Source organism: Xyrauchen texanus, chromosome 18 (genome assembly GCF_025860055.1).
Source record: "Xyrauchen texanus isolate HMW12.3.18 chromosome 18, RBS_HiC_50CHRs, whole genome shotgun sequence".
In the NCBI taxonomy this organism is placed as follows: Eukaryota; Metazoa; Chordata; class Actinopteri; order Cypriniformes; family Catostomidae; genus Xyrauchen; species Xyrauchen texanus.
Genome location: NC_068293.1, coordinates 40,605,673 through 40,630,656, shown reverse-complemented (window position 1 = coordinate 40,630,656; position 24,984 = coordinate 40,605,673). Strand labels below are relative to the sequence as shown.

The following is a 24,984-nucleotide window of genomic DNA, read 5'->3' as shown; positions in this document are numbered from 1 at the left end:
TTCATTGAATACAAGCCTTGCTGGACATGCAGACACCATGCCACACACATGTCTCACATATGTCTCTATTTTGTTGTTCACTTAAGGGTGAACTGTGCAATTTCTGCAGCACTAGCATCACCAAATGGAATTGCGATCTGTTTGTTTGAGCAGCCAGACTGGGCTGGACAAAGCAACATTTGGTTTAACCAATTACATGAGTTTGGGGCTGGAGTTGGAGCATCTATTGGTGCAGAAATTACACACTTCACATTTAAAGAAGTCCCCTCAAAGATGAAAATTCTGTCCATTTTTAACTCGCCCTCATGTATGGTTATTGTTTTTTTTTATGGAATGCAAAAGGAGAAATTTTGAAGAATCTTTATGCTGCTTTTTCTATATTTACAGTTCATATTGACAACATATTTTTTTGTTTTTACATTCTTTTTACAAAGTTTACATTGTTTTTTCTTTTGTAAATACTGTGCTAAATAAGAGGGTATTGTTTTTTTTTTTTTTAACAATTTTATTTATTTGTTATTTACTATATTAAATTGCGTGATAAGTTGACATTATATCGGCCTATTGGCCATGCTCTCTGTAAAAAACCCATATTGGTCGAACGCTATATTCTGTATATGTATATATATTTATTTATTGACACATTTTGTGAATTATTTATTTATTGTAAGATATCTTGACACAAGGTATCCTCTTGATCCTCTGTAAGTTTTGAGTGGGGCAGTGGTGGGTCAGTGGTTGAGGCTCAGGGTTACTGACCAGAAGGTCAGGGGTTCAAGCCCCAGCACCACCAAGATGCCACTGTTGGGCCCTTGAGCAAGGCACTTAACTCCAGGTTGCTCCGGGGGAATTGTCCCTGTAATAAGTGCACTGTAAGTCGCTTTGGATAAAAGCGTCTGCCAAATGCATAAATGTAAATGAGTGAATAATGAATTACATTTTGGCGAGGACAGGAAGCTACTTTATGGTTTTAGAAGACTGAAAGATCAAATGGACTTTTATGATACTTTTTACGATTCACAGTTGTAGTTTCAAGATTCTAAATATTCCTTCAATGTAAGTCGATGGGATTTTGGGGAGAATATTTTTCAGCAGGAAACCATTAGTCTGAACAGTAATAAAAAACATAGTACACTAATTTAAGTATAGCTTGAAGGTCTGTGCCAAATTTGGTGGACATAGCTTGAATCTCTATGAGATAAAGGCAGAAAGATTTAAGGGATTTTGAAAAAACATTACCCAAGTTTGTACAATAACAGTAAGTTGGCTTTGTCAAGTGAGTGTGTGTGTGTTTGCAGACGGATATCACTCATCAAGGCAGGCTCTTACAATGTTCTCTCCTCAGGGCACTATGTCACACAGCTTTTGCAAAATGAAAACACAGTTCACGCTCAAGGGGACAGTAAATCTACCTCCTTTATTGTTTGACATGTTCACAGAATGTCCTGTGACAAGTCTGCCCAGACGTGTTATTTAATACCGCTCGGTGAATAGAAAGGAAGGGGCTCTACCATGTATCTCGCCTCTTTCTCTCTCTGTCTCCAAGACATTATCTGTTCTCAGTGGGGGTCCGTCAGGGAGGCTCCTCAAAAAATGAAATGGACATAACCACTTAATTGACCAAATTAACTGTTGTTTTCATCTATTTACCTACTAAATTTCATGTTTTTTTTTTCTTCTTTCATGTGCGGTAGTTCAGCTAAGTTTAAGTACACAAATGTCAAAGATGGCTGTGAACGTAAAGGCTCAGCTCATTTGTAAACTGCCCAATCAGAATGGATATTTAAATGACAGAACACAGAATTTATACACATTATACAATTAGCACGCTTTTTTTCAAAGTGCATTCCAGGTATACATTTGATGAGTTTGTGTGTTCGCTGGGATTCGAGTCCATACTTTTAGTGTTGCTATTGCGCCATGCTCTACCAGTTGAGGTACAGGAATCCACAAGCTACACCAATTGCTGCCATCCAAAATGTGGCCTAAAGAACATTTTCTTGTGTTAAAAGGAGCAATGATTGTAACAGAATACAGGTGTCTCGAAATGTTTAAAAGTTCTTTTAACTTGACATCTAAAAAACTTGATGCTCCTGCGCAAGATGCTGCAAACAAAAAAACTGAACAAAACAAACTGTGAGACGTGGCGCAACAGACAAAGACTCCTGTCTAGCGCATGTTTACATAGAACAACAATTGTAAAACAGCACAGACAGATGCAAAACATATTCTGTGTGATCAGCCCCTAAAAATGCAAAAGGAAGACAAAATCAGAGATACATTTATGAACCAATCAGCTTTCAGTAATTAACGCATCATATAGTGTGCTTGTCATTGCAGTTCAATAATGATTTCGCTAAAATAACAATGAAATACACATTTTTGAAGGCAGTTTGTGTTAGGATTGTGATAGGAAAGATAATAACATGTCATTAATTATCAAGACTGATCAGAAGCGATGATTTATAGTTAAAAAAAGTACTTAAATATGTATCTTTTTTTGCACCAAATGCAATCGTGTCACTTTAGAAGACATCTTTGATCTTTTAAGTTGTATGGATAAACGTTATGCTGACTGTCTGTTCATTTTAGAGATTCAAAGGTCTGATCACGATCACTTATATTTTAAGGACCTACTGAGCTGAGATATTTTTCTATTTTTCTTTAAATAAGTTCTGGTGAAGAAAGTCATACACACCTGGGATGTGATGAGGGTGAATAAATGATGAGAGTATTTATTTTTGTATTTTTGGTTGAACTCACCCTTTAAGAGATCAGGGAGAGATTATTTGTGTACTGGAGTTATGTGATAATAAAACCTAATACAATCCCTTAGTACAGTAGTTTGATCAATATTGACATTTACATATCAGCCTCCCTGGAAAAATTCCCTCACTGTCCTTTTATTCATTTAACATTTAACATTTAACATTTATGCATTTGGCAGACGCTTTTATCCAAAGCGACTTACAGTGCAATTATTACAGGGACAATCCCCCCGGAACAACCTGGAGTTAAGTGCCTTGCTCAAGGGCACAATGGTGATGGCCGTGGGGTTCGAACCAACGACCTTCTGATTAACAGCCCTGTGCTTTAGCCACTACGCCACCACCACATTTTATTCATTTCCATCTAAGACGCACAACAGGAGATGATGTGGATATGCCCTGGGGATTCATTATAGAGGTCCAACTCTGTTGGTTAAGGGGTTATGATTTGTCTGGCCTTTACATTTCAAGTGGCTTTCACTCATGACAGATTCACCCCTGTGCTAATTTTGCTCATAGCAGTGAAAGTGAAAAGTTAACACATGCAGGCTTGGTCCCTTGCACTAACTTTCCTCAGTCATTATTGCCTCTAAAGTCTGAATTTACTAAAGAGGTGCCACACTTTTGCATGTGGTATTTCAGCGCAAAAACCTGCATCTTATTCCCTCACCAGCCACATTCTGGTTAAAGCATTTGCAATCAGCACTAAAAAAGCACTGTTATATAATTTTCTCAGTGCAATAAACATTGCTGTATTAATGCCCAAGGGGAGCTGGCGGCAAATGAGATGAATGCTTGTGTACATGTTTATTCATGATAGTAGTAATTCATCCAATAATGATCAATTGATGTCGAAGAGCATTATAACCTGTCAAATATCCTGATGTGCGTTGTAGTCAAGTGCACTTTTGGCATGCTAAAAAAATTATTTGAGTGTCTGGATCACTGTAATGGAGTGGTGCTGTACAGTCCTGGCAGAGTGTGTCAGATCATTGTGGTCTGCTGCATCTTCTGCTACATATTGTTTAAAACTGACCCACAAGATCGGAATTGCACCATGAAAATTGCATTCTGCACAGATTTTGTGGGCATGTTTGCGCCGTTTCCTGATTTGCTAAATTTCTTTGTCGAATCAGGTGCTAAACTAATGCAGACAGTGTGTGCTAAGAAACAGCGCTTTTATCAGGCACAATTCATTCTTGGTGAATTCCCCCCTTAATATGGGGAGTCTCACTTTTGAGTTAAAGGAATATTCTGGTTTCAATACAAGTTAAGTTTAATTGACAGCATTGCCTGGCTCTCGCAATGGAATGTGAATGGGACTAATCTGTAAATGTTAAAATACACACTGTTTCAAAAGTATAGCACAAGATTTAATCAATACATGTTTAAACATGATTTTAGTGTGATAAAATCGCTTACTAACATTCTCTGTGTTAAATTATATATAGTTTTCTTTGCCAAACATTGTTGCCATGACATTTTAACACTGTAAAACCCTGTACTCCCAGTAATTTAGTAGTCCACTGTGAATATGTTGATTTAAATACATTTACAGCTCAAATAATACTCAAGTTTTAACAGATGAATTAATGTGCTAGAATAAAATTACAAGTTTCACATTTCTGCCTTTAAACCCTCCAATTGGCCCCATTCACTTAGGGATTAGTCTAAATAATTTTTTGTGTTAATCAACATTATGCCACAAATGCTGTCGATTTGAGTTTAACCTGTATTGGACCTGTAATATTCCTTTAAGAAACATGCACATTCATCAAAATGTGCATGTGCGTTAACTTGACAAACTTGAAAAAAAAATTAAAAATTTTAAAGCTTAATTTCAGTTAAAGAATAAGAATAAAGGATTGTCTGATTGTATTGTTGATTTGCAAAATGTCATTAAAGCAATCTTTGCCAAGTGTTTTGAACATTTAAATCTTTCCCCTTTCAGGTGGAAAGGAGCTGTACTTTATTTTGATGTTGTTATAATTTAGTTTTATGCACCTCAAGCTTTGAACTTTTAGAGTCTAACATGCTCATTATTCATTGTTATGAAGAACTTGTAAATAACTAAGGCCTCCTATTCTAATTATGCCATGACAAAGCCCACTGGTCAGATGGCTTGGACACTTCTATCAATGATCTACACGAATGTTAAGAATCTTCTTATCAACTGGAGTCCTGTGCAAGACACTGGTTAAACTTTGACCTCTGACAAGAGTATAGGACAGATAAACAGCGCTGTATGTTGTCCGATGATCCCATAGCACAGAAAAGTGTGTGTGAAAATACATGTGCTTCCTTTCCATGGATAACAATGCAGCTCAGGAAATATGTTGGAACAAAGGCCAGACTTCCAGACTCTGGCTCTCAGTGTGCACTGTTGAGGAAGGCTGGAATATATGCGGGACCATGACTGTGTAAACCTTAGAGGGCTGAATCCATTTCATCTGTATGATATCTGCATGAGTTTTGGATTAAATTACGGCTGTTAGACTAACAGGACAAACGTCGTAGAAGGCTGTGCAATGTCCCTCTGGATGGTGAGTTGCTTGTTGACCTCTCCATCTCCAGACACACGACTAGTAAGGAATACTGGAATAGATGCAGTTTAAAGAATCAAAATGGTCAGCACTTGTTATCATCGCTTTCATTACATATGCCTCAGATAATGTGTTTCTTGAGCCTGATATGGACAGGATAGAAATGTCATTGTATTTTTTTATGTTTATTATTAAGTGTAGTAGTGTGCAAGCTCAGATGGAATAATGGACTTTTTCTGTTGTGATATTTGGTGAAAAATATGCTGAATTCTGCGGAATGGATTTAAATATGCTAAAATGTGTTTATCAGAGCTGGTACTACACTAATATTGGTAGCCAAAAGCATATTAAATTAGCCATATACATAAAGTCCAAAAGTCTGAGATCATAAGGGGAAAAATGTATTAGCATTTTTCCAATACAAATAAATTAATTATAATTTTAGTGAAAAGTTGGTAAGCCGGGATGTCTGACATTTTTGTTGACATGGCCAATATTATAAATTTGCTCATGTTTGATCAGTGATCTAGAAATTGTGCAGAACCCTAAATATTTCTTAGATATTACATCACAACTGTTTTCTGTTTAAAATATTTCAAAATCCAAAATATTTGTTTATTTCCAGGTTTCATGATAAAACTAACAAAATCAAAATGTTGTCATATATTTGGGCTTAATATTTGTTGTGTTTAGGTGTTTAAATGTAAATAGAAGAAAAATACTTTTTGAGTGATAGGCATGCCAATTTTGCAGAAATCTTCAGAGGAGTCTGTGGAGTTTAGGGCACGCAAAATTGCTGAATAGTGTACTAGGTTAAAAAAAAAAATAGCATTTTGCAATGCAAATTTAAATTGCATTTTGCATTTCAGCAGTTTAGATTAGGGTTGAGGATTATGATAAGAAATTATGCTTGTAACGTTATTCCAATTTGGACCATAATGTTACGAAACAAGTTGCAAAGGCTGTGAAATTGCACACAAATTTAAATCAGAGATCCTCTGGCTACGTTTTTAAGATGTTGTCTTGTCTGACTGTGAATCTGGGTTAGGAAAAACAATATACAAAGTATGACACAGACAGTTCCAAGTCACAACCTGTCATAAGGTATAGTACAGAATAGGGCTTCAATGCACTGCAAACCAGTAATGGTGTCCCTGTTTTAAAAGTCAACCAATCCAATACCTTTTAAAGATCACAACAGGACTCTGGAATAATTTTGTTTACGTCTTATTTATGGGAGGGGAATGAGTCTTCTGCAGAAGTTTTCCTGTAATGTCTAAATGCGTTTGTTTGGGGTCGTGCTGAGTGTAGTGTGCAGACTTTGCGAGCTTGAGGTTGCCAAGGTGTTTTAAATTGAGGGGGCTTATTTATTTATTGTTTTGCTTTTTGTCTATATTTTTTGTTTAGTTTTTGTTAATACTTCAACAAAGTAGTCGCCGTACTTTGTGATGGGAGTAAGCTGTTGTTGTAATCTCATAGCTTTTTGGAAGTTACAAAGTAGTGTAACATGTTATTTCTTAAATTCCTGTCATTGGTTTACACATACAGTATTTCTATCAAAATAATATATTTTACATGGAATACATTTAAAACTTTCATACTTTTGTCAGTTTGAGTCTCTGCGATTTCTGAAAAGACCTGTTCACCATCACAAGCCGATAGCGTAATGTCAGTAATGACCCAAACATGAAAATTGTCTCATCATTTTCTCACCCTCATGCCATCCCAGATGTGTATGACTTTCTTTCTTCAGCAGAACACAAAAGAAGATTTTTAGAAGAATATTTCAGCTGAATTAGGTTCATACAATGCATGTGAATGGTGACCAGAACTCAGAAGGTCCAAAAATGACATACTGTAAATGAGGTGTAAAAGTAATCCATAAGACTCCAGTGGATAAATTCATGTTTTCTGAATCAATGTGATAGGTGTGGGTAAGAAACGGATCAATATTTAAGTCCTTTAATCTTCCACCTTTGACCAGCCCTGACCAGTAGCATGCTGAATGTGAGGTTAGATAGTCACTTCCATCACAAAGTGTAGATTTACAGTTCAAAAAGGACTTACATTTTGATCTGTTTCTCAACCATCATATCACATCAGAAGATTTGGATTTAACCACTGGAGTCATATGGATTACTGTTATACTGCCTTTTGGGCCATTCACTTGCATTGTGAGGACCAACAGACCTGAAATATACTTTTACATTTTTTTGTTTGTGTTCAGCAGAAGAAAGAAAGTCATACTCATCTGAGTTGGCATGAGGGTGAGTAAATTATGAGAGAATTTTCCTTTTTGGGTGAACTATTCCTTTAATAGGAGTGCTTATCTAGTGTTGTTGGATTGCTCGCTTGCAGTGTAGTTTTAATGTTGTTATTGTGTTCAATTAGTATTATGAAGCATATTGTGTCACATTTAAATTTTTGTTGGGATTTTTGAAAGTATCTTAATGGTGAAGTGTGTAATTTCTACGCCACTGGATTCACTAAACAATTGAGACTTGTCTCTGCATATTAAGCAGAAGTTTAACATAAAACAAATGTGATAAAAAGAACATGGTCCATATTTTAATTTCTTTTACACATTATAGAGAAAATCTGTAATTGCAACACATTTAGAGAGATGAAAAAAAGACATTGATTGGATGGAAGGAACAGTGGTGTAGTAGTGTCTGAAGAGGTGGGCATTCTATGAACTAAGAAGTAATTATGATGTCAAATAATAAAGAAAAGCAGCAAATAAGTGCCCAACATAGATGGGAACTCCTTAATTGCTTAAAAAAATGTGGTTGAGAAAATGTTAAGAGTTCATGTCTGCAAATTCTAGGCAAAGGGTGACTACTTTGAAGATGCTAAAATATAACAGATTTTTAGTCGCAACATAATTTCCATAGTTCCATTTATGTTATTCCATAGTTTTGATGACTTTACTATTAATCTAAAATGTGAAAAAAACTAATAATAATTACAAAGAATGAGTAAGTGTTTCTAAACATTTGACCGGTAGTGAATATATATTGGCTGTTGTAATCATGGGCACCTGCAGGATTTCATCTGAGGGTATGCACAGAAATGTGCTGTAGAGGTTTGAACGGGCCTTAAAATGAAATCCGTCCCTTACCCGAGACAGTGTGGCCCGACCCAACTCGGCCCGAACGATATCGTTAGATTTTAAGCCCGAACTTGACCCGAACCCGAAATCACTAACTGTCTAATTTCTTCTCCTTGCAAGTACTGTTGCAATAGGCTGTATTTATATAAACTTATAGGCAACATTCCTAACGCTACTAAGAAAACAGTAAACATACACAGTTTTAACAAGGCACAGCAGCTCCTTAATACACTAAGAAGAAGGGGGAAAAAATGCATTGATTTACCATTTATTTAATGAAACATCACTTGGTGAAGAACAACCTGGAATAAAATGAAACACTGCAACAGTCCCCTCTATGCAGCCAGAACTTGTTGAATCTTTGTTATACCTGCGCTAAAAACAATCTAGACGCAGCGCAAAGAATGAAACAGAGTGCAGGTGTCTCGACATGCATTTTTGAAAATCTGAGGTTCTTTTTAACTTGAAACATCATACATGGTGAAATAGCTTTCCTACTTAAAAATATAAATTGAAATTATTTGATATCATGAGAAAAAGGCAACACCGACAGCAGTAAAAGGCCAACCCCCCCATCTGATCATCAAAAACTAGCACGGGTGCAATAAGCTGTAGTTTCACAAAGTTAAATTGCACAAGTTAAATTGAATACAGTATATATACAGGTGTGTATATATATATATATATATATATATATATATATATATATATATATATACAGTATGTATATATATATATTTATGTTTAGAAGGAATATACATTTACAGTGTAAATTATAGTTACTCCAGGGATGCTTGTGCATCAGCATTAGATGATGGAAATGTTCCACCCCTTACTGAAACAGAAAATATGTTTGGTTTGCAAATATCCAATCACATCTGATATGAACTTTCTGATTGGTGTATCATCTTAGATGGACTGTTTGTCTTGCCCGTGCCATCTGGTCCGCTCCTGTCTCCGCAGCTCTGTGCGCATGTAGAGAGAATCTATGTATACTTTTTAAAATAAATAACACACAATTCTCTTAATGGTGCTGCAGCATCGTGTTAGTAGATTGAAAAAGTTCCGGGTCAAAAGCCTACTCGTTGTTCTTGCGGCCATATGCATCATCAATTATTTTAGGTGGGCATACACAAAATCCTAAGAAAGCCATATGCCTGTGTATGCCTTAAACTACACTACTGACTTTAACTTATTTTGTCAATTAACTTTAGTGCCACCGGTCATGTTAGTCCATGCAGATGCATCTGATGTACAAGAGGTCACTGGCAAAGGTTACAATCACAGACCCAACAAAGAGCCCAATGACAGATCATGGAAAAACCAGAGGCTTTGACGAGGCCGTGGCTTTCCTTCGGCACAACAGTTTTGATGTTTCTTGATGGCTTTGTGCTGTGAATGTCTCAAATTCCTGGTCACATTACCTGCAGGTCATTCACAGAGTCTATTTAACCCTTAGGATATTCCTTATGCACGTGTTTGCACAATTGAGGCATGTCTCCTCGGCCAGGCGCTGCAGGAGGTTCTACCCTTAAAGTGCTTTGCTTTGTAAACGCAGAGTGTGTATCAAAATAACAGTCTCTTTTATATGCTCACTGGACTGTATTGCTGAGCAACTGGACAAAACTGGGACCTTTGGAATTGCTTTTGGGTGAGGGATGGTACACCTTCTGTTTCCTCTTTGGCAAGCCTTTTATGACATTTGACACTTGAGCTGTTTTGGGGTCAATGATGTGATGCACCATTTTTGTCTAGATATATTATCTTTTTTGTTGTTGTCTAGATTTGTTATCTAGTTATTCAAAAATGCATTACAATTCAACTCATACAGACAATGACTTAATGATACATTTATTATTAGATTTTAATATTATGATTGTTACTATTAAAACAAAGTAAATATAAGGAAAATATTTTATTACTATTTACTTGGGGGTTAAATGAAAACATTTAAAAAAAAATATCTAAATGTTTTTCAAAAATGTTTGAATACCAACATGAATACAAAGATGACATTTCAAAGAACATAGAAAATTAATTTTACACTGTGTGTGTGTGTGTGTGTGTGTGTGTGTGTGTGTGTGTATATATGTATATATATATATATAAAGACATTTCTCCTTTTTACCATCTTTGACTGACATAATTATTTGTCAATTACCTTTTTGTTTGGCCTTGTCATAGAGTAACATTGATTTTATATTTCTGTGAGTCACTCAAAGTCATCCATGGAGGTTATTTTGGTGCCTCTCTCTATCTCTCCTCGTAATGCTGCAGTCACGGCCCAAAAACTCTGAGCCTCTGGCAGTGTGGCACTCTGCTGTGTTCCAGTTAGGAGAGTAATGGGATTAGCTATCTCTTACATAAAATGCTCCCTTGGCAGTCTTGCTTGCCCTGCAGCTATTCATCAATTTAGATGACACAGTAGTTTTGAACATAGTGGAACTAGAATGCACTGGAGGGGAAAAAAACACAGATTTCAAAGAAGTGCAATAAATGAGCTTTGAGCATTTTTGTGAAATGTGTTTTTACAGAGCTGGCAAAGCATCACTGTATTAATATCAAACTTAAATCTGATCTTAACTATGAACTGTTCTTAAAGGAATAGTTCACCCAAAAATGAAAATTCTGTCAAAATTTATTCACCCTCATATTGTTCCAAAACCATATGACATTCTTTTACCAATGGAACACTACAGGAGGCAGTGATTTCAGTTACTATTCACTTTCATTGTATCTTTTTCTATACAATGAAAGTCATTGGTTACTGAGGATGTCATTCTGCGTAACAACTCCTCTTGTTTTCCAGAGAAGAAAGAAAGGCAAATGTGTTTGGATCAGCATGAGGTTGAGAAATTATGACATATTAAAAATAAATTTCCACTTTTGGATGGAATATCCCTTTTAGTGTTAAACTTCAGCAATTTCTCGGGCTGGGAGTAGATTCCAAAAATAATCGATTCTTCGATTCCAAAGCATTGGGAATTTAAAGTCAACTCCACTCAGGGCATTAAATTTCACTTAGGGGCATGAAATTTTATTTCGTCATTCATACTGTCAATCATAAATAGTGTGATGTATGCTTTACTTTGCACTCTTTATTGTAAGATTTCACTTAACCATCAGAACCTTCTAAAGAATCAAGAAAATGTGTCTGGAATTGATTCCAAAAACGTAGAATCAGAATCTGGATTGATTCCAAAATGGAGTTTTGGAATTGAACATCCCTAGCTGTTAATATCTGAACAGCTTATTGAACAGACTCTTTTCAGAATTTGGTTTGTAGATGCTTTACCCTTAGGTTATTTTTTGTTTGTTTTACTTTATGCTTTCTTAGAAATTTGTGTTTAAAGTTGGAAAATCTCCCTTTGACTAATATTTATAAATTATTATATAAAATTTTGGAAGATGAATATTTATTATTGAATTTTTAATTATGAATTTTTGTGTGAAATGTTTTTCATTTAAAATATTCAAAGCTTAAATATACAGTACAAGGCCTGAACTTCAGCATGGGATTGCAGCTATAACACACAATTATAATCACGTTCCACATCCATAGCGTGGAAAACTAATATTTACTCACTTTACACTTACAGTGCAGCTTCTAATTATTAAACCAATTGATACAGATTAGGGATGGTATTATTCACCGACTTGCATCGGTGCATCAGCATATAAGTTTACGATGTGATGCATCACAATGATACGGAGGCCGAGGCGTGTCCTGAGAGTCACATAGAACAGGAGTGCCCAATATGTCGACCGTGATCAACTAGTCGATCACAGAGGCAATGCTGGTAGATCGCTCAAAATGTAAATATGCTTTCGTTAAGTTTTAATAAAAATAAATATAATGTCTTTCCTTCTTTTAGTTTCTGTCTCTGACTTGCACTTGACGAGTACATTTTGACCAGGTACGATTTTTGTTTATTCAGTTGCTATGACAACTAGGTTTGCACCTCGCAAGTGCTTCTGAGAACAGAGCGCGAAATTGCAAAGCTTGCAGTGTTTGAGACTAGCTACCAGCAGCTACTGCCCGGATTATGCTAAACTGTCTGATTCCATTCAGTGCAAGTGATCAGAATAAGGTAAATGCCCTGGCTATTGTAATCTATTGTGCTGTAGGTGTTTTGGGTTTAGTGTTAAAACTGAATGATATCAACATTGAACATTATTAAATATTTTTTAATTCATTAGAAGATGAATTCGAAGTAGTGATACAAGCAGTAGTCCCAACACACATTTTTAATGAAACTGTGTGTTTTTTTAGTTGGTAGATTTTATTGAGTTATAGATCATCACGCAAAACATTTTGGGCACCCCTGACATAAAATATAGATTAACATGGCAGAGGCAGAGCTCCACCAATTAATTACAAATCCAGTGTTTGGAAACACTTTGAGTCTTAGAGAGATGGAGATTTTGATAAAACCATGCAGTTTGTAAAATATGTCATGCTGTTATAAAATATACAGGCAGTATGACTAATTTAACAACACACTTGAAGCGCCGACGCGAAAGCACATTCATGTGCTGGAAGGTTACGGAACATTTCTTTATTGTTTATCGCTGAGCATCCTTAAATTGTTTCACTGTTAAATGTGTGAGCTGTTAAAAGTGTAACTGGAGACAGAACAGGAAAATAACATCTGGTTTTATTTAATCTTTTTTATTTTTATTTTTTTGCACAGCAAAGTCCTGTTTGTGAAAGGGCCATGCCTTATAAGTCAGAAGGCACTTAAGTTAATTTATGATTTGCTGTCTTCCTGAACCAAAGAAATAAAAGTGAACCATGTGTACCATATTGAATTGCATAGTTTCATATTTTTTCCCATTGCATGGTATTGCATTGAATCACATTGTGTTGAATCGAAATCGGATGGCTCTGCATCATAAAAGGGGTGAATCGTATCGCATCGGTAGCTGCTACATATGTATATTGAATGTGTCATTTCATTGGCTATGCATCGAGATGTGTATAGTATCGGCCTCAGTTATGGAGATGGACATCCCTGATACAGATGAACAAATCACATCAACAAACTTGTTTTTGTGTACAACTGTAATTCCAGATGTACGAGTAAATCTCCCCCTTCTGTCTCGCATGCAGCTGTCAAGCAGCGCGTTGAGCACTTGTTAAAATACTTAGAACTTAAGAACTGAACTTAAGATATTACAGATGTATAAACCATTCTAAACCTCTTAATTTGACATCCAAATGGTGTTATACTACTTATCCATAAGCAAGATGCTATAAATCTATCGTTAACATTGCAAGTGCTTGACGTTGAATTTTGGTGGCTCAGTGGTTAAGGCTCTGGGTTACTGACCGAAAGGTCAGGGGTTCAAGGCCCAGCACCGCCAAGATACCACTGTTGGGCCCTTGAGCAAGGCCCTTGACCCTATCTGCTCCAGAGGCGCTGTTTCATGGCTGACCCCAGCTTAGATGGGATATGCGAAATTTAACAACTGCATTTCATTGGCTCTGTACCTGTACATTACTGCGCAATGACAATAAAGTTGAATCTTATCTTATATGTAGCACATTTGATATGAAAGGCAGAAATAGCAAAAATGCTTTGTGTTGCATGATGAAGAGAGACAATTAAACACCTGTTACGTCTCTCATCTCTTTGTCTAGAGTTCCATACAGGGTCAGAAATTAATCGGGGCTCTGTGCAAAATTCCCCTGCTATCCAATATAGTCCCAAATACAACACAATTTTCACTGAACATTATTTGTTTCATGCCTTCCATTGTGCAGATGTTGCCGAGTCAGTGGCGAATGCTCACGCCATAAACGCACACAGACGGGCACTCCACTTCTCACACTCCGCATCACTTACTAAACTTTAAAAATGTTGCTGTCTTGCGCTGATATTTTCCCTTGCACATCTTGTTTACTTTTTTGTTACATTTCTCTTTTGTGAATAGCTGAACGTGCAGTCATTGTACATGGTTTGTTGGAGCTAGCCTGTATTTTGTGATTTGTTTGCACATAAGCCTAAAGTATGTTGTGCAAGGAATGTTCAGCATCTCTTAACACATTGCAAATTCTCATGGAGAACACCCAGACCTCACTTAACAATGGATGGTGTTTGAATGAGGGATGAGAGGGGCTTACTGGCTCAATAGCTTTTCATTGCTTCGTCTCCTTGTTCTTAACGGAGAGGATGTGCGAGCACAGCCTTCATTAAAGGCGTAGATGATTACGTGGCGGTCTGGAGGTCGAGCATGCGTGACCTCGTTATACCCCTCTCGTTCAAGCATTGTCCCTGTGAGGAAATCCTCTGGAGCTGGCTACAAACAACCTCCATCAAAATTAAAGACCAAAACCTGTCACAACAGCCACATGGGCATGTAAAAGTGACCCCCAACCTGCTTTCAAGTCACTAGATGCCTGGTATCAGTGTTATCAAATTTGGTTTATGCAGCGGAGGAGTGCCAAATTGAATTATACGTTGACTTTCAGGGGCTTCAACTTTTTAAAGTGTTTTTAAAATGAGTTTTGTCTTGCACAGCCCAAATTGTATTTTGGCATCCATTTTGTGGTTACTTAAAGGGATAGCTCAGCCCAAAATGAAAATTCTCTCATTATTTACTCACCCTCATGATATCCCAGGTGTGTATGAATATCTTTCTTCACCAGAACACATTTGAAGAAAAATATAAATGTATCTCAGCTCAGAAGGTCCTTAAAATGCAAGTGAATGGAGATTTTTCTTTTGAAGCTCCAAAAATCACAGTCAGCTTTAACGTCATCCATACAACACCAGTTGTTGAATTAATGTTTTAAAAAGTGTCATGATTGCTTTTGGTGCGAAAAAGAAATCTAAATCATGCTTCCGGTCAGGAGCGGTAGGTAATCACATTGGCATTTGAAGCACGCAAGAACTGACATGCGTCACTGCCGGGAGAGCAGCGCTGTTTACAAGTGAGTAGGAGGAAAGCTTTACAGTACCTTGGTTGGATTTTTGTTTAGATCTGTAAGATAATGGTGCATTTATGTGCTTATCCTGGATATCTCAACCGAGTGGAGAATGTGTACATTACATCTGTATCCATGGAAATGCGAATACGTCACAAGAGAGACTGCTTGGACTCCACCCTCTCTTGAAGTTTGGATTATAGTTAAAAAGTACTTAAATATTTATATATATTTTTTTAACCAAAAGTGATCGCATCGGTTTAGAAGACATTCATTTAACCGAGTCATTTCGATGGCGTTTATGCCTTCTGTTTGTGATTTGTGGAGCTTCAAAAGAGAAATCTCCATTAACAAGCTGAGATATTTTACTTCAAATGTGTTCTGGTGAAGAAAGTCAGTCATACACACCTGGGACATAATGAGGTTGAGTAAATAATGAGAGAATTTTCATTTTTGGGTGAACTATATTTAAATGTTTGAAACACTGAGATATATATATATATATATATATATATATATATATATATATATATATATATATATATATATATATATATATATATATATATATATATCTTATTCTTTATTAATTTAATTCACACCCTGGTTCTAAGTACATACTAAACAAAACAATAATGCAAAAATTTTGTGTTTTTAAAACTAAAACATTTATTAGATTTTTTTTTTTTTTATATATTAAATGTTATGTATCTTTGACTACAAATTGTGAAATGGAGTCAATATGTGAGTCAGATTTTAATTCATTAACCCTTCTAACTGGTAAGTTTTTGAGTTTGTGTATCTTTCTGTGCAATTCACACACAAGTCATTTAAAATGTCTTTTGCTGTGGTTTAAGAGATTCTGCTGCTCCGCTGTGCAAGAGGGAAACACTGCTTGGAACTTACATTAGGCTATATGGTTGAGTTCCCACACTCATTCTGATTAGCTTCCATTCAATAGCAGGCTTAAGTAGGCTTTGTTCAGGTGGAGGAAGAGAACCCTGTGGGTCATCTCAGAGCTTTGATAAGACACTGGCACCAAATATCCTGAAAGAGAAGAGAAGAGTATAGTCTTCCCTGTTTTCCTCCATCATTGATTGTTCTTTCCCTCCCTTTCTGTTTCTTTGTGTTGCTTAAATGGCCACACGTTCAATTTGGAGACAAAAGGAGCCCAATTAAAGCTTAATTGTGAGACCGGTGCAGTCCAAGATACTTTTGCTAATCCTGATAACCCTCCTCTCCTCCTTGCTGCTCCTGTTTTTCTCTCTTTCTCCTCTGTCTGGTTTGATTAATTTGATTGGGATGCATCTAAATTTTAGCCACTGAAAGAAAAAGAGAAAAATGTTGGTCGAAAAGACGAAAAGAAACCACAACTATCTGATAACATAAAGAGAGGAGGTTACCACTAGGGATGCACCGATACCACTTTTTCTCTTTTGAAATCTCAGTATCGGTCGATACCGATCCGTTACCAGTGTTGTTTTTTTCATAATCAGTTTAGACAATTAGATTAGATTAGATAGTTTAGATTATCTGTACCTCACTGAGTGATGCTAATTATATGTAAAGAAACATAAACCTTTAACTATGCTTTATTTCAATATAAATGTACAACCTATTAAGACAAACTTTATTGTTAACTAGTATACTGGATAATGCTGCTTTTTTGGTTCAATTTAGTTCAGTTCACTTTTCAGTCACAGTTATTTTTTTTGGAACCCATTAAACTTACATTTTGTTATAATTTGTAAACATATTATAATAATAATAGATTATTATTAATATTATTATTAACTGAACTATTGAGCATCTACATCTGAGATGTTGTTTGTGAGTAGCGCTCAAATATTGCACAAGCCGTGAAGGCAAAAAGTAGTCGCGAGTGTGTGTGTGTGTGTAAACAGAGCAGCGCCATTCAATAATGCACTGGCGCTGCATGTGCATATTATATATTTACTTATTAAACACAGCCTTTTGTGATTCACAGAGCTATCACACGTCTTCATGTGGCCTTTAATAAAATACACGAGTCATATGAACTGCTTTACTGGTGGTTTTAATGGTTCTTTTATGTCATTTTTGGAGCTTGATAGGAAAGAACAGGACTAGCACACAGTATCAGCTCATCGGACCGGTACCCAATCCATCTATAAACGTCAGTATTGGAGCCGATTCCGATCCAGGTATTGGATTGGCGCATCCCTAGTTACCACATGTGACTCTACCCTCCTAGCAACTGGGCCAATTTGGTTGGCTATGGAGACCTGGCTGGAGTCACTCAGCACACCCTGGATTCAAACTCTCGACTCCAGGTGGTGGTAGTCAGCGTCAATACTCGCTGAGATACCCAGCCCCCAGCAATTCACTATTAATGTAATTTTAAAGTGTGGGGCATTAACATAACTGCAGCAAAACTTGCAAAAGTGTGGTTAAGGGCACTTTAAAAACAAATCAGCGTCGGAATCTGTACCAGAACATCTTAGTGTTAAAAAAACGGTGAATGTATCGGCCTCAAATTTCCTGATTGGTGCACCACTAGTTTATTTGCTATGTAATAAAAGAAGATTGTGACTGCATGATCTGTCAAGCTTGAAAAAGAAAAAGCACCATAAAAACACCAGTAAAAGTAAATAATGAATACGACTCATGCACTATATTCCAAGTATTCTGAAATCATACGATCACTTTGTGTGATGAACAGAACGGAAATTAAGTGGTTATTCGCTCTCACGTCAAATCAAATGATTAAGAAAGTGCTGAAATAAAATATGGCAGATGCATCGGTAACATCAAAATTAATTGGTTCTCATTGTGTCTCATGAACAAATGTCATGACATCATGTCACAAGAACAAAAGAGGTTTGATGTTATTGACGTAGCTGCTAAATTTGATTTCTGCGTTTTATTAATGGTTTGACTGGATTTGATTTGAGCATGAATAACGACTTAAATTCCATTAAGTAAATAATGACAGATCATTTTGTTTTTGTTTTGGAGTAAACTATTACTTTAAGAAATGACTGGTACTTTAGAATAACATGTTTAAAATGATGTACACTCAAATATTTTCTTTAGCATTTTCCAAGACAGACCTTTTGGATACTGGCTGATTTATTATTGCATGCATGAATTCAACTGCTGCATGTGTTATACAGACAAAAACCAACACATCATCCATTGTAACACACTGCAGGGTACAGATGTGCTTATATTATCAAAAAATATGTTTTGATTTTGAGACCATTTTGTTTTGTATCATAAAAGTGTTAAACGTTATATAGAATTTAAATATGTCATTTGATCAACACACAACATGACACATTTATAGCCACACTGATTTTTTCTATACAGTTGTCTACTACATTACTAGATATACACTATATTTTTTAATATTGTTGGAGTCCATACTGTGTGTTACTGTAAACACACAAATTATAGGAAGGTAGTACAATTACTTAGTGTTATATTATAACATTAATAGAACTTATTGTTATTCATAACAAAGGCCAGAATTTTCATTTTGGTGCATTGCTAATTGAGATATTTTTCTGGGTCTAGTAGGCAAACAAGTGTGAATGTCAGCAATATTTATGTTCTACATACCCAAACATACTGTACGCTCCTGTGGGGACATGCTCTAGGTTGCTTAATATGCTGTATTTTGTACATGGAGGCCAGTGTTCAAGCGCTGTTCTTAGATGGAATGAGATTTCAATTAATTTGCCAGCCACTTGACATGTGTCTCCATTTGTAGATTTCATTTTTTTTCCAATCCTCGTAATGGCTTGAAGATCAATAGAAGGAGGGGAAAGGGTAACTGATTTCATTAATAACTGATGTTATGATGAGGTTTGTACAAATATGTATCTGAAAAAGGCTTTCATTTTATACTATCCACTCAACTCAAATGGCACTGTTTAATGCTCCATCTGCAGTTACATTTTTATGGCAGCTGAGGTATTTTATTTCCATATTGACAGAGCAGGTTGTATTCTGAGTAAAATGTGTCAAAATAAAAGATGTACCAATTACTGTCCCAAAAATGCACATGTATCATGTAAATGTTGTAAGTCAAGCTAATACAAAAGTGTGAACCTCTGTGTAAATCTTCGAGGTAGGGCTGCAACTAACGATTATTTTGATAATCGATTAATCTTTGCTTATTTCTACAATTAATCGATTTTAATCCCTCGCAATTTCTTGCCAATCTACATCTTGATATAATCCTTCCTCATGATCACGCAGCATGTTTTCATTAGCTGAAAGGGAGGCTAAACAATAAATTATAATCTGACGTAACTGGCAGCACACAATTTAGCCAGGGCTTCGCTTTATCGCCTGAATTTGCACCCACTTTGCTTCGGTAGCGCACACACGCGATAAAGGGAAAAGCTGCCTGAATTGTGCGCTGTCGGCTCATGATGTGCGAATCTGCACGCATGGTTGAGCATTTGACAGCATACATTTCGATAACTCCTCCTTAGATGACCTAAAAGCTCTGAATTGGTTGGCCTGTGATGTGCAAATGGCTTTGTACATGCAGCGCAAGTCTCTTGGGTATCTTGCAGTCTTGTCACAGTCTTCCATTCAGCTGATGTGAACATCGTGCGTGATCAGGAGAGGTATTTCGTCAAATATTGGTATGCAGTTGTGAGGGACTCCATATAAATAAATTGCCAACTCTTCTCTCACTGTTGCTAGTGATTACTCCTCGGTCTGATTTTGACAAATGTATGAAAGACAATATTGTGTATTCAATATCAGTAATCAAATAACCAATTTTGTGTTATTAACTGTGTTATCTCATTTTTATTGATGGTTTTCTTTCAGTAAATCACTTTCACAATGTGCTCTGTAAAGAAATCACATACAGAATCATGATTATATCATATTGGCTTTACCATCAAACATATGCTGATAATATCATTTGTAATGTAAAGTAAGATTAAATTAGAAAAATACCAAATAAAACGTTTTCATAAGCGGACCTACTCTTTGAAAGGCAGGAGGTTGGTTGTTGGCACCAGTGTTGGGGAATCTACTTTGAAAGTGTAGTTTTACAAGCTACAAGCTACTCATAATTTAAACTAGTTAAGCTACAGTCTAGCTACCTCTTTCAAAAAGTAGTTAGCTATACTATGTACATGTTACTATTAAAAAGTATCTAGCTACATTAAAGCTATTTGTTACTATCAGATTACAAATTACTGAAACATTTTTGTGAGGATTTTTTTATAAATTCTTTGGGATTAAAAACGAGGTTGGATAATGCAATGCACTTATTACTTCAAAGAGTCTTGTTGTAATGCACAGATAATGAGAAACTAAATAAACATTCAGACTTTTTAGAAGATTTGACTTCTATGATGGTAACACAATTCCTTATGTTTTTAGTTTTTTTATTATTATTATCTGGGTTAAACTCACTAAATTTGTTCATTACTAGTGATTTTGAAGCATTGCATTCTTCTAACAGGCAAATGTTTTCAGCATAGGAAAACAGTTTTGAGCGCCCAGTGTCTGCCATTTTTTTGAAAGCTGTTCAGTGTCTTACATTTCCCACAATGCAATGCTTACCAGTGACGACTGTGAACTTGTTTTTTTTGCAACAGGCTTTCAATGGCATCTTTAGGTAGTCAGACTAATTGTTAGACTAAGTCTTAAGTTAATGGGTATGTTTATGCAACTGGCCCTTAGTGCAAATGGTATGGCCTCAAAATACTTTTTTCATTATTATTGGCTTGCTCATTTAAAGAAATATTTCACACAAAAATGCTAATTCTCTCATCATTTGCTCACCCTCATGCCATCTGTAGGTCCACACAATCCAGGTATATGATGACCAAAACTTTGAAGCTCCAAAAAGCACATAAAGGTAATCCATACTACTATAGTGTTTTCGAACATGTCTTCAGAAGCGGGTGAACAGACCAAAATGCAACTCCTTTTTCACTATAAATCTTGACATCTCCTTGCCGATCATGATTGCAAGTTTGATTACACATCCTAGCATTATATAGTGCTCTGCACATGTGTCAAGCACTAGGAAGTTTAATCAAGTTTGAAATCATGATCGTGCCTAGAGACTGCAATGGCTAGATGTATAATAAGTTATATTTTGGTCTGTTCTCACCCAAAATCAATTAGATAGCTTCAGAAGACATGGATGAAACCACTGGAGTGTTTATGGATTACTTTTATGCTGACTGTTTGTGGGTTTTTTTAGCTTCAAAGTTTTGGTCACATTCACTTGCACTGTATGGACAAACAAAGCTGAGATATTCTTTTAAAAATCTTAATTTGTGTTCTGCAGAAGAAAGAAAGTCATACGCGTATGGAATGGCATGAGTGTGAGTAAATAATGAGAGAATTTTCATTTTTGGGTGAACTATTTCTTTAAGGCATAGCTTTCTGTAAAGCTGCTTTTAAACGATGTGTGTGTATTGGGAATAGTGTTCTATAAATAAAAATGATTTGACAGTATAAAAGTCACCCTCCCATCCATGCTTAAGGCAAATACACTTTTCAGCAGAGGCTGTAGTGTGTTATTGTCCTTAATGGAAGATAATAGAGGTGCCTTTTGGATGTAACCATGACGTGTTCCCTGGAAAACAGGACGCTGCAGAGATCCACCCAGGACGAGGTTATCTCTCCACACTTTTGCAGATTTCCCTGATTTTATTTTGTTCACAGCTCGGTCCCCTCTCATTTCCTGCTCATATAAGCAGGCAGAAGCACATCCTCTGTGATTTTATGACTGATATACGCAGACACTGACCAAAGGCTTGGCAACTGATTAAATTCTCTCCATAGATGCCTCTGATGGAAATATGTTTATCTGCTTTTTGTGTGGAATTAATTCAATATGGGCATCTGCAGGGAGCAGCTGGATTATTGTTCAGTTAATTTAGATTTTTGGGGTTTGCCATTTTTTATTATAGTCGAAAGGAGTTCTTCTCAAAAGAGAGAATACCACATCATAGACATGGGAAATATCTTACTCACAAGTAATAGGATGGGGTTTAGGCCAAAGATTTTTAGGCCAACTGGTTTTAGTGTACTTCAGGATCCAGATTTTACATTGAACATCAGGTGCCACTGCTGACTCACAGTATTAGAATGATTTATCAAACTGAAGTAAAAGCAAACACTCCTTAAAATCAAACATTGACATTTAATATAAAGGGCACTTATTATGGCATTTAAAATGTTCCTAATATTGTTTTGGGAGTCCCCAACAACAGTTTTACATGCATGCAATGACAAAAAAACACTTTTTGTTGTCTTATAAGATGCATTTATGTTTACCTGATTTGCTCACCGACTCACAAATGATTCGTTCAACGACTCATTTTTCCAAACCCCTCCTTTGCGTGACGCTAATCTGGGGTGATTGGTCAGATGACCCAGTCAGTTGTGATTGGTATACTCTGTGCAGAGATTGTCGGAAACGGAACGCCCATCAGCGCTTTGTAGTAAAAAAATCAAAATCAGAGAAGGAATTTGAGTTGATTTATGTTAGCGATCATAGCCCAAAGTTCGGTGGTAAACACCCAATCAGTTATTGTTTGCGTTAGCCCAACGCATAAACATATTGGTAAAGCACTGCATTACTACTAGTTATTGCTCTATTCTTTATGACAACTCCAATAACATTGACAAACATTTCACATATTTAAAAAAAATTGACATTGGAGACCTAGAAGCTGCGCTGAGCGTAACTTACTGTAACGATTGAGGACTGAGGCTGACAAAGGTTGAGGATCCAAGTGCAGATAACTTTATTTAAACGAATGGAAACAAACAGAGATGAACAAACAAAACTACCACGATGCCAGCAGGAGGAGGAGGCTCTGGAGGCGGAGCCGTAGGAGGCTCTGGAGGAGGCTCGGAAGGCAGAGCCGTAGGAGGCTCTGGAGGAGGCTCGGAAGGCAGAGCCGTAGGAGGCTCTGGAGGAGGCTCGGAAGGCAGAGCCGTAGGAGGCTCTGGAGGAGGCTCGGAAGGCGGAGCTCTGGAGGAGGCTCGGAAGGCGGAGCTCTGGAAAGCTCGGAAGGCGGAGCTCTGGAAAGCTCGGAAGGCGGAGCTCTGGAAAGCTCGGAAGGCGGAGCTCTGGAAAGCTCGGAAGGCGGAGCTCTGGAAAGCTCGGGAAACTCGGAAGGCGGAGCTCTGGAAAGCTCGGGAGGAGGAGCCCTGGAAGACTCGAGACTTGAGAGACTTGAGACTTGGGAGGCGCTGGCTCTAGGAGGGGCTCGACCACTGGCGCTGGCTCTGGGACGGTCCTGGCTACTGGCGCTGGCTCTTGGACGGTCACGGCCACTGGCGCTGGCTCAGGGACGGTCGAGGCTACAGGCGCTGGCTCAGGGACGGTCGAGGCTACAGGCGCTGGCTCAGGGACGGTCGAGGCTACAGGCGCTGGCTCAGGGACGGTCGAGGCTACAGGCGCTGGCTCAGGGACGGTCGAGGCTACAGGCTGGCTCAGGGACGGTCGAGGCTACAGGCGCTGGCTCAGGGACGGTCGAGGCTACAGGCTGGCTCAGGGACGGTCGAGGCTACAGCGCTGGCTCAGGGACGGTCGAGGCTACAGGCGCTGGCTCAGGGACGGTCGAGGCTACAGGCGCTGGCTCAGGGACGGTCGAGGCTACAGGCGCTGGCTCAGGGACGGTCGAGGCTACAGGCGCTGGCTCAGGGACGGTCGAGGCTACAGGCGCTGGCTCAGGGACGGTCGAGGCTATCGGCTCTGGCTCACTGATGTCTGAGGCTACTGGCGCTGGCTCGGGGACGGTCGAGGGCTCAGGTTCGCTCACCGTGGCTGACGGGGACTCAGGCTCGCTCACAGTGACATGCGTGGGCTCTAGCTCACTCACCGTGACATGCATGGGCTCAGCCGCAGACCAGGCAGGCGGGCGGGCGGAAGCCCGTCTTCTCTCCCTCCTCGGGCAGACGAGTGGGCGCGCTGGCTCATGGAAGGCGACTGGCGACGCTGGAACGCTGTTCCTGGTCGGCGTGACTTCAGGCTCGCTGGCCGGGGCAGGCGTAGGCTCTGGCTCGCAGACCGGGTCAGGCGTGAACGGGGAGCCGCACAACAGCAAGGTTAACTCCAGGAAGTCGCGGAGAGTCCAGCCGCGTGATGCCGGCGGCAGCCGCTCCTTCAGCCAGCCACTCAGGTTTTCCCTGAAGAAGACCACTAGGGAGGAGTCTGAGAAGTCCGCAACAGCCGCCAGTTTAAGGACGTCGCGGACGTGGGCCTCAATAGGACGGTCCTCTTGCCTCAGGCAGAGCAGGTGGTATCTGGCACGTAATACTGCTGGATCCATGGTGTGGTATTTCGTTCTGTAACGATTGAGGACTGAGGCTGACAAAGGTTGAGGATCCAAGTGCAGTTAACTTTATTTAAACGAATGGAAACAAACAGATGAACAAACAAAACTACCACGATGGGCAAAAATGAAAACAAAACACGAAAACAATGGAACACTGGAACTGGGAACACAGGCAACAAAACACGAAAACACTGGAACTGGGAACACAGGCATGGGAACGAACATCACCTACATACAACCCCGTTCACAAACAATCAACGAAAGACAGGGACTGAACCAAAAACCAGGGTATATATACATGAACATAGAA

General features: G+C 38.0%; 1 protein-coding gene across 2 annotated transcripts in view; it reads left to right on the top strand.

Moving 5' to 3' along the window:
- tns1b (tensin 1b) overlaps window positions 1-24,984 on the top strand; it is a 343,137-nt gene that overhangs the window by 35,307 nt on the left and 282,846 nt on the right. Inside the window, exon 1 of one of the 2 annotated variants that reach the window (XM_052147963.1) lies at window positions 5,053-5,311. The exons of the other annotated variant lie outside the window; for it this stretch is intronic. Within the exon in view, the coding sequence (XP_052003923.1) occupies window positions 5,297-5,311 (15 nt within the window). The 5' untranslated portion in view covers window positions 5,053-5,296. Of the gene's footprint in view, window positions 1-5,052; window positions 5,312-24,984 lie in introns of those variants that run through there. 2 annotated transcript variants of the gene reach the window in all.